Source organism: Seriola aureovittata, chromosome 2 (genome assembly GCF_021018895.1).
Source record: "Seriola aureovittata isolate HTS-2021-v1 ecotype China chromosome 2, ASM2101889v1, whole genome shotgun sequence".
Classification (NCBI taxonomy): Eukaryota; Metazoa; Chordata; class Actinopteri; order Carangiformes; family Carangidae; genus Seriola; species Seriola aureovittata.
Window position 1 is genome coordinate 22,185,058 of NC_079365.1, and position 16,708 is coordinate 22,201,765.

Genomic DNA, 16,708 nt, shown 5'->3' on the forward strand with positions numbered 1-16,708 from the left:
AGTCGAGTTTCATTTCATTTGTCTCCACCTAGAGGCGTATGAAACATGAGCGCTCACATGACAAATAAATAAATGAACAGTGAATGATCCTGGTGTAAATTTCATGTAATTATCAAGAGGTTTGAGGAGCATTTCGAGCAGACTGACCCAATGTGAACTTTTTTCTTTTGTGAGGAAAGGTCTCCCTCTATTGGGCAAAGAAATAACTGCAGTAACATAAATCAACATTCATAGGTTTTGTATCTGTCAGAAGAAATGTGACATAAAGTAGTTTTTAAGCACTTTATTTTATTTTTCAAAAAGTTCAAAAAGCACAATTTCAATTTCAAGTAAATAAATAAATAAATACTTATAATTTACATTCATATTTAAATCATACACAGCAACAGAAAAACACGAGGATTGGCTACACGACGGGGCGGCAGTAATCTGAATCTTTCCTCTGCGACCTGGCTTCAGCTGAGAAATGTAGCTGTTACAACCTAATTGAAAACGTGTTTCTGAGGCACAAAAACGCTGGTATCAATAAATGTAAGTACAGCCCCCAATGTGACAAACTGAGGCAAACAAGAAGGATCTAAACTTTGTTGACAAAGACCATCTCAAAGCCTGTGATTGTTGTGTTGATGTTTGTCAGTGACAGGCTAGCCTGAAGCATCTTTGTTCCCGCCATGTTGGGGATGAAAGTGATGGGCTGCAGCACTCTTCCTCCTGGCTGCAGTGGGAGCATCCTGCAGGAACACACAAGAAAGATATAAAAGAGTTTACAAAATGTGAAGGTAACACTGTTACCATGGTAGCAGTGAATGGCTGATACTGGTTCCCATGTCAAAAAGTACTCTGACGTGTTTTCACCTGGTTGGACTTGATTCATCAGACCAATTTAGATAATGATACCTCAGTAACAAATTATTATTTTAGAGAACCGGTAAAATTATTGGCCCCATTTCTGTAACCAGCAGTGGAAATTTTCACTGGTTATTCTAGCCACGCCTGCCTGAACACTGAACACAGACAATGCAAGTGTAACAAGTCTACATTCCTTCAACAAAAACACCCTGTGCTGTAATGTATTGCACAGTGACACTCCTCTATTTGAGCATTTCCCTCACCCATTCATTTTGCAGCCACATGTGACGGTCATTAATCAACAAGTCACTACAACTTTCAACGTATACATAAAAAATGAAGAGAAGTAAATAATTTTTTCTTACCTGAAGTTAATCTTGCCCGGGATCAGCCCAGCCCCGGCTACAGTCAGGACTCCACTCACCATGTGAGAGAATGGGTTGGTGAAGGTCACTGTGGCAGTCTGCTCCTTGTGAGGAACAATGTTGCTTTCATTTGAAACCTGAGGGAGAAATACGTTTTAGTGAACCCTGAATATGTTAGTTACATTACCCCTCAAATAACTTGCCTTCCAAATAACTGGTGAGAAATATTCTGAATCTCTTTAAAGTACCTGTATGGCGAGCTGTGGGCTGGTGATATTGAACTCCTCTGAGGCCAGGAACCGCTCCTGATTGGCCATGTCCTCTAGGACTACGGCGAGGTTGATCAGGTTGTCTCCCACCACATCCTCATACTGGGCTGGGAGGATCTGCTGGTGCAGCACCTTGACTGGAAAGAGAGAGGGACAAACAGAAAGAAGAGGGCGTGTTTTACAATCTGTTCTGCAAACCGCAACGATCCCTCAGAAGTGAAAGTTTGAGTTTACAGATGAGTGAAAAGTAAATTTACCTTCTTTGGGTGCCAGTTCAAGGGTGCTGTGTATTTCCCAGAAGGTGTCTGAGGGGCTGTGGTTGTATTCTTTGGCCTGGGCGTTGATATGCACCTTCATCATCTTGGCAACACTCTGTCTGTTTGTGACTTTCACCGTGAAGGAGACGGGCTTTCCTGCAAGTGGAGCTTTATCCAGGGTCAGGAGGACTAGCACTCCCTCGGATGAGCTTGCTGTATAAACATGAAGAAATCCACAGGGTGAGATGACGCGCATTTAAACAACTGATAACTGTGATTCATGTATTAAAAATTAAAAATTACCTCTCCTCACTGTTGAGTCCTCTGACATTGTGGAGCTCCTTGATGTAAGTGTTGAAGTTGGGCCTATTTTGTAAAGATAAACAGCAAATGTGAGCAGAGTAACTTAGAGTGAACAGTATGCCACACTTCTCTAAATTAGCAAGTGAGCAAATAAATGCTTTTGGATCATACTTTTGATGTGTTTGTAGTCTCCTGTGATGTTCTGGAGTCTGGGGAAGCCAACAGCTTTGGTACAGATGAGGGATCCAACTCTCTCTGTGTCTTTGCTGTGGCTGACCACCTGACCCTGGCTCACTATGAATTTGTGGACGTCGGCGTTCACCGCAGCATAAACAAAGGGGATGTCATAAACAAGGTCGATGCGCTGATCCTTGATTGCTTTGACTGAAGCTGGGCCGCAGCAGAACACTCCTGGGAAAAAAAAAAAAAAGATTAGAGCAATGTTAAGTAAAAAATCAGAGACGAATAAAAAAAAAAAGTGCGAAACTTCACATAACAGGGCCAACAATGTTTCTCACACACCTCCACTCCTCTCCTGAGGTGTCGGGTCCAGAACTTGCCAGCCATCCTTTCCAAATCCCAGATCCTTACGATTCATCCAGCACTCCACCCAGACATGGAAGTTCCTGTTAAAAAGAGCCAAATCAGATATCACTAAGCATTGAATTGTTTTTGATTTTTTTTTTTTTTTGCTTCTTAAAACTACAAAATAAATGTCATCAAAGCATTCAAATTAGTTTAAAATGATTTCATAAGTCAGGGACTGATTAAAAGATGTCACAAAAAGTGTAAATAAGATATAAATAACATCACTACTGACCATATGCTGTCTTTGTTGCGACTCAGCTTCTGCCCTGTTTCGCTGTAGTACTCCTCGATCACCAGATTGGCATTAGTGTCGTGAGCTGAGTTGAAGTTTGTGACAACACGACAAGGAATGCCAAGAACTCTCATGACTGAAAGATGCAATCAGAACACCGACGTTACACACTGAGGAAAATATCTCCACATTGCACAATGGAAAAAATGATGCAGTATGTGAACGAGATTAAAAAGACATGAGTCATGACATTATACTCTGTTTTAGAGGTTTAGTGCTGGTTATTGATTTTTGTAAACGATTTTATTTCTAAAGTTTTGAATGGTCATGATATAATCACCTGTGCACATGACAGCTGCAAACACCCAGCACTGTCCATACTTGACTGGGCGGTAAGCAGTTTGCGCCCACTGTCTCAGGATGTCCCCGCTCCCCGTCCACATGGAGGGATGAACTCCTTGTTTGAAGTCACTAGACCAGTTCCCTTTCAAGACTCCATGGTCATCCTCACTGTTGATCTAAACAGGAAAGAGAGGATGAACATCGTTTTCTATCTTCATACCTCAGTTACCAAAGATCATAAGGCAAGTCTGGGCACCTCACATCTCACAAGACGAGTCTGCAGTGACAGGTTAATGACAACTTTGGATCGACTGTGTTGACGCTGTAATTAGAGCGTCCCTTCATTTGACTTTTTTTTTGTTTTGTTTTTAACTTTGCAGGAGGTGTGTTCATCCTTACAACATGCAGAACACGCTGTCCCAGGTCAAGCAGCAACTTGTGCAGTGACACTCATGTTGTCACTGAAAGAGAAAATTGGCAGTGAGTGAGTGTTTGTTTTGCTCACCATGGCGGATACGATCCGGCTGATGTAGATGGGGCTTGTTCGGTTGAGGTAGTCCACTACTCTGTTGTTTTGGTGCTGAGGGCTGACTTGGAGCAGATTCAGGCATGCCTCCAGAACACCAGGCTCATACTTCACACACAGAGAGAAAGAAATGAAGGGATTATATTAACTTTTAATGACATCATTCAAAGAAATACATGCTAAACATTCAGTCTTGTGAGAGTTAACATTTGCTTTTGTGCCTCCACTAAAAAATACCTATTTTACTAAAAGTTTTCCCTCTAATATTCTAAATGCTGTCTTATAGAAGAGTTTAATCCAACTCTAAGACTGAAAATACATACAGGAAGTGGATACTTGCACAGTGACAACAACAGCACTTGAAAATACAGTGTTGAGTCTGTAAATAACCCTATAATTTTTTTCCATTGAATATAAAAGAAATTCATTATTTTTTTATCCTTTTCATACCTGATCAAAGGACCATGGTCTTGACGCAGTGTTCACAGGTGTCCCCACAAACAGCAACCCAGAGTCATTCTGGACATATTCCTCTCTCTGGTCCTCGAAGGGAATATACACTGAATCCTCTGCAAAGAATAAAGCTGACATTTAGTGCATCCTAGTGTATTTACATTTTAAATTGCTTTGCTAGGTAGACCATAAATGGTGTAACTCAATTACCGTGCTTATCTTTATTGTTTATTCTATTCTGTAAAGCTGATACCAAACATTTGCCATGATGAATCCTGAACATTTCTGTTTTGGTTAGCATAGACTGTAGCACAGCCAGTAAAACCTCCTCAGTCTATGAAACTTTGCATTGCCTGTATAAGCTTCTTCTTCCAACATTTTTGATGTTTTTACTCACCACGGCACCAGGGATTGAAGAGCAGGATGAATTTGCCAAAGGCAGTCCTCTGCTGGCCGCCCCTGGACGGCACCCAGAGCTGAAACCTGTAGAATCCCACTGAGGCAGAGGCAGGAGGATAGATGAAGATGGAGGGCTTGTGGAGGTTCAAGTCCGCTGGATCCATGTAGGCATTCCAAGAGGAGGAAGAAACCCTCTTGGAGAAGGTGACCGGCATCATCGCATACAGGCGACCTGGGGAAGGAGAAAGAAAGAAAATTAAGCAAAGATATTTAAATTTAAGTGGTTCAGATTGGCTACATATGCAAGTATGCACCCAAACAGCCATTCAGCCACAAAGAGATATATCTATATTAAATCCAAATGTAGTCTACCTAGCATAATTTTGACCCTCAGAGAGTCAGTCCTGGGGTTGAAAGGTCGGCCCTCCAGCTGCAGACTGACTCTGAATGGGGCCCCTCTTCGCACCACCAGGGCTTTGGAGCTTCTGAAGCCCTCCGTCTTGTGCCTCTCCTGGTTTTCATACTTCTCCAGGTTGACATGTTGTATGAGCAAATCTGCAAATTAAGAAAAACGATTGAAGAAATGGATACAGAAAAAAAAATGCATTCATTAGTCAGATAGCACTGCTTAAAATTTCATTCTACAAGCGATGAATAGAAGAAGAAAAGAAGGTGGGATAACTTAAATAATAATGGTGGGAGAAAAAGAGCTCACATGAAGACAAATCTCACCTTCCATTTGTTAGTGTCTGTTTTTCACAGCAGTAACTCAGTGTTTATGTCCTGGCTGTTTCCCTCCACAGTTATATAAGCCTTTGCCCAACCCCCAGAAAGCATTTACTGAGAACATTTTTCAGGTGTAGCATTTCATACGCTAGTTGGGCCTGACGTGAGTAATCAGATCCACCCAGTAGAGCAAATTTCAAACAAAGCTGTTGCAAAATTTTCTTTGGATGGTGAAAGTGATTCATGGTCTTGTTTGCAGGGACAGATGCTTTTGCTTTGTGTTACGGTTTCAACTATTATTACTCATTTCCACATATTTTTCACTTTTTGAGTCTGCTTACTTATAATACTATCATTCATGCATGCTTTGTTAACATGGCTTCAGTCATTTTGAATTTACTCATTTCAGACTTGTTCTTTTCAGTTATTCATGTGCACATGTTTCCGGCACTGTCTGAATTTATTTGTCTATAAAATGTGTCTCATAAACTGCTTTGTACCTGTGTCTATCATTTAGGAAATGTTCATGAATGGATTCATATTTATTGTTTATTTCGTAAACCAACAGTGACTAATTTAAAAATCCTGTGATAAATGTAGGGAGGAACTTTAGGTTGCACACTGTCTAAAGCTCACAACTAAAACTAGATCTAACTTAACAGGCAAGGCTTTGATCCAATACGGATCCGCTGAAAGTCTACAAGACAAAAGGTTATAGCTCCTACTTATAGAGGTCACTTCATTGGTAAGACAGTGATAACTGATGCATCACTTTAACTATGCAAAATGCCCATCACAGTACAATAAAACATAATATATGATAAACAATGGATCTGAGTTTTAAAAATACACACACACACACACACACACACACACACACACACACACACACACACACACACACACATACACACACACTTTAACCACTTGCCTGCAGCCTTGAAAGTGTTGCACTTAGACACAGTTACGTCTATCCCATAAAAGAAGCGTGGGAGTTAATTTAGAGCTAACTGGTGTTTCTATTTATGCTTTGCACTCGTCTCCAAAGCAAAATAGTGTAAATCATGTTCAAGTGGTAGCGCACTCATCTGTTGTCAGGTATGTACAGTGTATTGTGTGGGATGCTTTTTGATGAATGAATATTGACTTTGAGTTACTGCAGGGGCTGCTGCTCTATCTATCTCACTATCTGGTGTCCTCGTATCACTGAGTCCAATGCAACCTTTACACCTTTCAAAGACAATATTCAAAGAAATGTGAGACAAATCTTTGGAGGTGGTATGGACTGTCAGTTGGCCAGTCCATCACTGAAATATCTCAGCATGAAATTTTGTAGACATTCATGATTCCTAGATGATGAAGCCTGCCGACTCTGCTGATCCCCTGACATTCGCTTTGGCAAAACCAAATCGTCAATATTTTTACTTCTAAAAAATTTTACTTCTACTTCATATTTACTGGATGGACTGGCACAAGATTAGGTCCAGGCATTAATCAATCCCACAGGATGTATGGAACATATGTATGGGTGACACCAAAAGTATTTGATGATCTGCTGTGGCATCAATCCAAGTCAACACCCACGCCTCAGGTACATTCAGCATTAAAACTAACACTACTTGCGCTTTTAACGTCATCTGCTCTTTTCATGCGTAAGGTAGGACTTGCGTGATCAGACTCACCCAGTTAAATGGAAAACAGCTGGAATCAATTGCATTAGTTAGTTGGTTGGTCATGAACCGCATGACATTAAATCATACCAGCAGTTTTGGAGCTTTGTACTTTTAGTCCATCTCCTTTTTTTCTTTCAGAGTATTAGATTGTTATATTGTTTGATTGCTTCTGGCACATTATTGTGTAAGCAGAATTCATGTTTTAGCTAATCAAGGTAGATCATTTTATTTGCTTTAGATACTGTTGGTTATTTTATTCAAGACCATTCCATCATATATTATAAGCTGACATATGTTTTATATGTAAAGCTGTAATCTTCCAATACAATAACAATAGCTTTCAAATAAAATTAATGGAGGTCAGTTAAATATACAATACTTGCCTATGAAATATAGGGAAGCATAAAAAAAGCATAAAATGGAAATAGTAAAGTATTTACAAATCTGCATTAAAATACAGAGCTGGAGTAAATGCTCTTTGTTACTTTCCACCGTTGGCAATCCCAAATATTTAAACTATAGTAGGGACTCACAAAAAATAAAATAAAATAAAGATTTCATAACCACTGTTTTGACATTGGACCATATTATAATGATGGATTCTAACAGTGACTGATATTGTGCTGTAGTAACACAAAATTGATTTGTAAACAAGGTAATGAGTTGCTGGGTAGATCGTAGATGGATAGGAGTCAATCTTTGAAGAAAAGAAAAACTGGTATCAGGTTTGACTTCATCCTATTCATTCAGGCCTCATTAAACATGTAATGATGGCACACCTTAATCTTTAAAACAAACACAAACATAGGTAAATTAACCAAAACTTGTGCAACTCCGTTTTTTTTTTGTAGAGGTGATGTAAGCAGGAGCTAAATGTCTACAAAGATCCCTGCAGTGTGAGGGATTCTTCAGTTCATTAAAGAGAACACATAAATGTGGGTCATATGCTCCACCACAACGCTCATTATGCCATATATCACGTAGTCGTGATAATGACCTGCTAACTACTGGCATTTTTCAGTTTTTATGAATTGTGTATCATATAGAAAAACGCAATTGTTTTTCATTTTGAACCAAATCAGTTGTAAATAATATTGCCGACAGTGACGTTTTATGTCTCTTTGTAACTGCAGTTTCACAACAGATTGCATTTTAAACATCTTTTGTCTTTTATTCTGTGGCAGCTGGATTTAGTGATTAGATTAAAATCAACAATTCTAAAATCACCCAAATACCAGCAGGACAGTCATAGTGGACACAAATATTGACATTCAAAGCTGATTTTGTCCAATAACAATGAAATGCAAATATGCTGGTATATTTCTTTAGCTGGAAATTTGGAGTCAAACAAGCATGAATCATGACACAAGAAAATACATCTGTCAATAAATCAAACATTAATAAAAAATAAAAACTTCCTGTAGTACAAACTATGATCAAACAATAAATTAAAGGCAACATTCAATAATATTGGAATATTAGTAATTATGAAAAAAATAAAATTGTAATATTGTAGAGAGCTAGTCTAAGAGACTAAAGCTTCATTTCTAAGCAGCTGTCCTTGGCTTATTATATACAAGGAAGTCTGTGATGTCATGCCATACATTGCTGTCATGATAGAGGTACGTCATGGAAGACTGTAGTGAGGGCTGGAGGGTGTGTGGGTAATACTCAAACAGCCACAAAACGATGCCCCACACCAGGGTGGCGAAGAGTGGGAATGGGTCGTGTTTAGGCTGGGGGATAACTCCTTTCTCTACAGCCAGTCGAGACAGGGCGAACAAGATCCTGGACAGCAAGTACATGTTGATCTGAAGTAAAAAAAAAAAAAAAAAAAGAAGGGAGTTTGAACACATTTACTAAATCAGTTACAGTCTTGGGTTTACGCTGACATGCTTGTTAATGCACAAACAGGGGATTTTTGGACTGCAGGCCTGTCATACCTGGCTATTGATGCTGTTGTTATCGCCAAACACTAACCATCCTCCAACACAGGCAGCCAGGAAGGAGTGAGACTGTAAACTCTTTCCCTGGATCTTCTGCTGCAAGACCTGCAGCCCTTTATATGTGAACACAAAGCTGGCCAGGTTTCGGGAATGGGTGTAAGTGGCCTTCAAAATGGCTTTGAGTTTGTCCTTCAAGCTACCAAAGGGAAGAACAGCATGTTCAGGCTTAAGAGGCATTGGGGATGTTGTAATGGCAAAGTACTGTTACGTTACAGCCCAGATTCTTACCTGCCACTTCTGAATAGAAATGTCATCACCAGGGCATGTGGTGCTCTGATTTTGGCCCCATATCTGAGAATAAACATATTGTAATGTCAGTGCTGTCTGGAAACACAACTGAAAAAACAAGGTCTAAGTGCCTCAGTGCTCATACTCCATAGTTAGTATTGTCAACATACTACATTCAAATATATGAACAAGAATCAGACAGCTGCAAATACGAGATAAAGATTGTCTTGAGATTTCTTTAACTGTAATCCAGCTGTTAACCGGAGACCTACTAGCTCCCAGCTCTGTGGTAAATAAGTAAACTATCGTCGTTTAACTCGCTAGCTCATGAATGAGTTCACTCACACGACGCCGTTTCTGAATCCTTTCAAAACCGCCAATGCCGCTTTGTATTTCTCCTGTTGCAGCAGATTATTGACGGTGTACAAAAGAGTTTTTACCAAGTCAGGACCTGCCATGACTTTCAACCGCAGCCGACAGGGCATTAAATAATGTTGCACATCATGATGCGTCACAGCGAAGGTTAGCCGTCGTGCTGCGCTGCATTAAAGGTTCCTACTTTGTAACTTCAGCACATGTTTTTGTTTGTGCACCCTGATGTGCACCAACATTTAAAATTGTGTTTTGTTGGGGAAGACTATTTCAAAATTACAAAAGGAAATAGATAAATAAAAGCATTTTAATTTAGGAGGAGTAGGAGAAGGATAGAAGAGGCTGTAAAACTGATTTGTTACCGTAATTTATTTTATTTCATTTTATTTATTACATTATTCACAAAAAAAAAAAAAGGTATGATCTGGTGCTGGATGTCCTGAACAGTCCGTCTCATCTTGTAACACCACTTTGTTTGTCAAGTGGTGATAGTGAGTCACTGTTGCGCCATAAACTTATCATATAACTTACTAATAGAACTCGAGGTACAGGTGAAACTGATGATCTCTCTCCAGGGCTCCACCCTGTGATAGTGAGTCATGTGACGACCTTAGTGTTCTCAACCGATGCCCATCCATCCACTGTACCACAGCACATGATGTAAGTTGCAAGAATAAAAGAAAGCACAAATGAATTCTTACATATAGTAACAGCATTGTGTCCAATGGAAACTATTTATAACATTTTTACCAGGGAAACAGTCAATGTCCAGTCTTTGCACTGCGCTCATTTTAACTTTCTATCTTGGTGTTGTAGGATTTTTAAGACCCTTTTAAGAGTGTGGTGAATGCAATTTAAGAATATAATTGAAAAGAAAAAAAAGCTGTGCACCAAAATAACGATTCAGTTACCGTCTTTGGAAAAAAAAAAAAAAAATAAATAATATATATATATTTATTTTTGTCGATTGGATTGCAATGTGTGTAACCAAAAACACCCAGGAATTCTTCATATCAAGAGGCAGGATAAAGGCACATCCTCCAAACAATCACAACAGTCTGTGAGCCCTACAAGTGTTTCTACTGTAATGTCACAGACCTGTGGCCATATTGGGGCCGGCTCTGAAGATGATTCTATCTTTTCTGTTGTCGCAGTTAAAGTTAAGAGCCACAAAAGTAACAAAACTGTACAGACATATGCTTTTTTGGACCCAGGAAGCTCAGGAACGTTTTGCACGGAGAGCCTGGCAAGAAAATTAAGCTTGAGTTGTAAAAGGCAAGTTTTTTGATGAAAACAATGGGACAAAAGAAAAAAATGTAAATGCTCTAATTCTGTCAGGTCTTGAGGTGTGGACATGAATGATTTCATCCAATTGCCTGATTTTTTGACACAAAGATCTATGCCTGTCTCCCCACTCAATGTCCCTCGACAAGGGGATCTTATTCAGTGGTCTTATCTGAAGGATGTAAAGGTTCATGACATTGATTCAGATGTAGATCTCCAAATTGGAACTGATGCCCCCAAAGTAATGGAGCCTTGGGAGGTAATAAACAGCCAGGATGAAGGACCCTATGCAGTAAGACCCAGGGTCGGTTGGGTCATTAACGGTCCAAAGCCTGAAAAGAAAATTAAACAGGAACAGCACATTTAAGGAGGAATACACAACATACTTAAGTGACATGATTACTCATGGATATGCTGAGGTTGTGCCTGCTGACCAACTAAAACAAAGTGATGGAAAGGTGTGGTATATTCCCCATCATGGAGTTTATCATCCCAGAAAAGGAAAGCTAAGAGTTGTTTTTGACTGTGGAGCAACATATAAAAAGGGACATCACTGAACTGCCAACTCTTGCAAGGACCTGATCTGACCAACACTCTCATTGGAGTCCTCATTCAATTTAGGCAAGAGCCTGTTGCAGTAATGGCAGATGTCAAAGCCATGTTTCACCAAGTACATGTCCCAGTTAAGCACATCAACTTTCTCCGCTTCCTCTGGTGGCCAGATGGTGACACTGCACAGCCCCCACGGGAATATTGCATGAAAGTTCATTTGTTTGGTGCTGTATCCTCACCAAGTTGTGCAAATTATGCTCTGAGGATAACAGCAGAAGACAATGCACAGCATTTCCCACTTGAAGCAATCAGTACAGTGAAACATAATTTTTATGTAGAAGACTGCCTGAAAGAAGAGGAAGCTGTGCAAATGATCAAGGATTTGACTGCTCTGTCAGAAAGGAGGATTTACTCTTTCAAAATGGATCAGCAACAACCGCACAGTGCTGCTGTCAAACACAGAGGAAAGGAGAGCAAATAAAATGGAGCTGGATTTGGATGCAGATCAACTTCCAACAGAGCGAGCACTTGGACTACAGTGGTGCATTGGAACTGACAGTTCAGGACTTCAGTTCTAGAACAACCACAGACCAGAAGAGGCATTCTTTCAGTGGTCAGTTCTCTTTATGACCCTCTGGGATTTTTAAGCCCCATTCAGTATGCCAGCCAAACTGTTGCTACAGGAGCTCTGTAGGATAAACCTAAAGTGGGATGAAGTCATTCCCCATTCCTTCTTTAAGCAATGGTCTGTTTCAGCACAGCTTCACCACTTTTCTGATGCCAGTCAAGTTGGATATGGAACTGTGTCTTACTTGAGACTGGAAAAAGATCACAACATAAATGTGGCATTTCTCTTGGGGAAGGCTAGAGTTGCTCCTCTCAAGCAGACAAAGATCCCAAGATTGGAACTCACAGCTGCAGTTCTTGCTGTTTGAGTTGATAAAATGCTGCGGAAGTTGCAACTTGTGCTGGAGAAGTCAGTTTTTTGGACAGACAGCACAAGCACAAGTCCTTAAATACATTGCAAATGATACCAGGAGATTCCACACTTTTGTGGCAAATAGAACTTCTGTCATCAGAGAAGCTTCAGATATTGAGCAGTGGAGATATGTGGGTTCAAAAGAGAATCCAGCAGATGAAGCATCAAGAGGAATGAAAGCTCAGGATTTCTTGAAAGGCAGGAGATCGTTAAATGGATCCGAGTTTCTCTCCAAATCAGAGGAGGAACGGCCTAATCTGAAAGAAGATCCTGATGTGGTTTCTGCTGATGACCCAGAGGTCAAAAGGCACTTGATAGTGAACACTATTGTCAAGGATGTGGAGAATGCCACCAGCCAGCTGATCCATTACTTTTCATCCTGGATTAAGTTAAAAACATCTGTGGCTTGGTTTTTAAAAATGAAAGCAGTTCTCATGACACTGGTGCAGAAGAAGGAGTTTTTTGCTTCTGCAGGCCTTAAAGAACATGAAGTGGACAGGAAAGTTCAGAACTTTAAAGTCACACTCAAAGGGCAAAGTGAGAAGGCAGGCACCTCCGGGGGTCCACCTCGAAGATGCAGCATCGTCAATCCGGCCACCATCTCGGAAAGCCAACATACCAAGCAGTACCAGCGAGCTTCTTTGTCACCTGGAGGGAGAGAGAGACAGAAAGGTTTCAAATGTTAATATCACAGCAGTGGTGTGAAAGCAGCTGTAAGAACATGTACTCTGCCTGAATTAAACCTCATCCTAGAGAAATTCCCTGGTGGGAGGCACCCGTTGGGAAAGAATACTAGAGATGGCTGTTGGACAGATCAATCAGTTACACATACAGTGCATTTAGAAAGTGCTCACTTTTTTACATTACTACATTATTTTGCACTCTAATAACTTGTTAAATTCATTCATCAGTGAACAATGCCAACAAGATGGCTGCTAATGCTAGCAAGCTGGCCCCCCCACTTGTTATTTTGCAATCTTGTAATGAAATCAAATTCATTCATCAATGACCAATGCTGTTATCATCATTTATTGCAGCTATTATATATCATGTTTAACAATGTCATTTTCACAATTATTGTCTGGTTGTCACAGCTGCTAATGCCAGCAGCATAAAATTGAATTTCTCAAGCAGATTTTACAGGTTTACAAAGGTTGCTTTACAACTACAAACACTGGAATTATTTGTGAACATCACTTTACAAGCTCAAAATCATTTTGACCTTAATTTGAGCCTAGGTACACGTATAGTTACGGTAACAGTTTTGTTTCCTTAACAAATCACACACAGCAAGTTTCCAAACAAGTATTTTAATATTCAAGCCAAATATATATATATATATATATATATATATATATATATGATATCTATTATATAGATATGAATATGCAAAAGTAAATACACGTGTAACGACGTGTATTCACTCGGTCTACTGGGTCCATACAATCTCAAGTTAGTCATCAGTTACAAAATGAGTCTAAAGTTACTGACGTCACTAGCTGTACAACAGCCGAGAGGAACAGACAATTCTAGTAACCGCTAAAACGTCTGTCGACAACATCAAAATCACCACCTGTAATGTTTGTCGGTACAGTTTCAGTCGTTGCACCGATTATATTTTTAGCTAAAAAGCCAACAATGATGTAACTCACCGGGCTAACAGGAAAGTTGCCAGCTCGGCATCAAACCGCATCTCTTTACTCTCAGGAGCTTCTCCGGCGGTGGAAAACCACATCGAGAGTTGCTCGCGTTGCTTCTTTTCTTCGCCGTTGAACGTGGTTTCTTGTCGGGAGCGGTTCTGTGGGATACAATTACATATCGCCTTTTAGGAGGTTCAGCCATTCCTGTGTTTCTGTGATGCTAACTTCTAGCGCTGCCGGAAGTTGTTCTTCTTCTTCTTCGTCGGACTGAGGGAAGACTTGACGCGCCACTGATTCACACAGCGTCTAGTGTCACAAAGTGGTATTACAACACAGGACAGGTCATTTCAGTAGATAACTGAAATACACCAGATGGAGATCATGACATCACTGCGTGTCCTTCACACACTGCTGATAGTGTTGATTCATTTTTTTGAACATTTTAAACTAAAGTCCTGGCCACATCTTATATTGCACCTTTACAGCACAACCACCAATTTAAAACTAAAGCTACATGTATTTTGCCAACACTTAAGTTAAAACTAAGACATTGAGCTTAACTGATATTGACACATTCGATGCATACAAAACATTTTGATTTGCTTTGACAGTATATAAATCAATGCTTGGAATATGAAATACAATCATGCTTTACCTTATACTTACATTCAATTTGTAACTTACGAACATTTGTATTTGCCCATTTTGCATTCAGGCCAGTAGATGTTGCACTGTTCACATGAAGCATCAAGATAAAAACCCTTTGCGGAACCACTTTCCTGGGAAAGAAAAACCTCAGACGCTGTGGGACTCACATTCAGTACCAGGCAGTTGATTTCTGCAAGCAAAGAAGACATAACAGCCCGGGAAATTTTACTCACCGAGTATTTCACTTACTGATCGTGGAGTGCTCACAGAGCCAGGTTTCAGTTGCAGCCATGTTGGTTTTTTATATCGACACCCTCTTAAAATAATGGCCTAAGTCATTTTTTCAGGTTTTTCAGGAAACACAAAAAACTCAACAAAAGAGTCACACTTTTGACATAGGCCATTATACAACCGGGGGTAGAATTGCATGTTCCCCTCAACTGAGGATTCAGGCGATTTTACCAGAGGTGGCCAGCATCATGAGGGGGTGATTTAGGCAAAAAAAACATTTTTGTCAAAACATGACTTAGGCCATTATTTTAGGAAGGTGACGATATACAAAGAAATCATGGTGTATTGTCCTCCCAGTCACCATATGTTGGCAGTCTTTATGTTACGACACAGCTAGGGGAAAAGGGACGCAACATAAAACCAGGTGTTATTCGTAAATCAAATTTAATGCATAACCCAGATGCTAAATAAGGAAACAAAAATACAAACAAGGTGAGAAGATAACTAAAGTAGGGGAACAGAAGCCAATAAAGAGCCCAACTGTGCGATTCTAACCAGTGGTGTAGTCTATTTTTTTCTAGTGGGTATACTCTGACCCCCCCCCCCCCCCCCAGCCTCGCACACATCCATACGGCAGCAGCTGTTTCAAAATAAGCCCAAACAAGAACCACCATGCTCAGTAATGCATTAACATGAGATCATGAAAGACTTATTGTATTTATATGATTATGATGTGTTTGCTGCTCCATCTAGTTCCCCGAAGTGGCGGCAGTATTTACCGGACGAGCATTAAAACACTGAAACAGTCAGTTGAGTCAATTGGTTCTTCTTTCCTTTCATTGCTTTTTCTTTGATGATCAATAATGCTCAGCATTAGTTTACTTTTTTCCCCGCCAGGAAAATTTCAACTTACGTAGGTTTCGCGTCACGCCTGACGGAAGCCCCTGTGGTCCAAAAGAGCGCGCTTCGCGACCGTTCGCGACACAGATTTTAAAAGGAAATTGAACATTATGTCAAAAACCCCATACTGATACGTATCTTTGCGCATTTTTAGTGGTTGTACGGTAAGTCGGGACCTTTTCTAGTGGGTACACGGCGTATACCTGCTTATCACGTAGACTACAACCCCAAAACACAAGCAGCACCCCTGTTCCTAATGTGTCCAACAGTCTTTTTCTACACAATCACAATTTTAAAACTAACCCAGTCCCCAACAATCACTACCAGCATCTCAAACCAAATCACAAATTACACACACATGTTGACAAAGGCGGTAAAGAGGCGCGCTGCCTATCATGTCAGCCGCCACTAATGATGTGCTGACCGGGTTCTTAAGCTCTTTTCCTCTGAATGCTTGAACGACTACAGCTGTGGTGAGGACTCAGGATCATTGTCGGACCAATAGGAGAAGCCGGCCGTGGAGTTGGATGCTCTTCCTCTCTGCTTCGACCAATCCCGTCACGGAGTCCGCGCAGCCTGATTAGCATACAGACAAAACACACTGTAAGAAGCAGGTGACTGCACTGCGCTCAATTGAACATATTTTTATGTCGTGCAGAAAGTTGAACTGATGACACAATTACGGACGATTGCCCCGGTAGAGCATAACATTAAAAGTATTCGAAAATTACTGGAGACATTTTGAATGCGCTTGGTGTGTGTACTTCACTCCTCACGTTTCACTCTGCACAAAGGACGTTACTTCCAGTTTCATTCATGCTGTTGAGACTCATCCTGACACTGACCTCAGTCACTGCAGGTGTCCCTCAAAAAGCCTTTTGAAGCT

General features: G+C 40.4%; 2 protein-coding genes across 2 annotated transcripts; both read right to left on the reverse strand.

The window, feature by feature from the left end:
- Positions 1-268: 268 nt before the first annotated feature.
- tgm5l (transglutaminase 5, like) lies at positions 269-6,164 on the reverse strand. Its single transcript, XM_056395790.1, has 14 exons — positions 5,316-6,164; positions 4,956-5,138; positions 4,582-4,815; positions 4,182-4,300; positions 3,711-3,839; positions 3,204-3,381; positions 2,864-2,999; positions 2,566-2,669; positions 2,215-2,454; positions 2,044-2,106; positions 1,741-1,953; positions 1,463-1,620; positions 1,215-1,351; positions 269-731 (listed from the first exon to the last, which is right to left on the reverse strand). Exons 1-14 carry the CDS (start codon positions 5,320-5,322, stop codon positions 578-580), a joined length of 2,055 nt encoding a protein of 684 aa, XP_056251765.1. The 5' UTR covers positions 5,323-6,164; the 3' UTR covers positions 269-577.
- Positions 6,165-8,132: 1,968 nt separating this feature from the next.
- On the reverse strand, positions 8,133-9,721 carry pxmp4 (peroxisomal membrane protein 4). The gene is made up of 4 exons (XM_056395810.1): positions 9,562-9,721; positions 9,217-9,279; positions 8,926-9,124; positions 8,133-8,793 (listed from the first exon to the last, which is right to left on the reverse strand). Exons 1-4 carry the CDS (start codon positions 9,699-9,701, stop codon positions 8,530-8,532), a joined length of 666 nt encoding a protein of 221 aa, XP_056251785.1. The 5' UTR covers positions 9,702-9,721; the 3' UTR covers positions 8,133-8,529.
- Between the last annotated feature and the right edge of the window lie 6,987 nt (positions 9,722-16,708).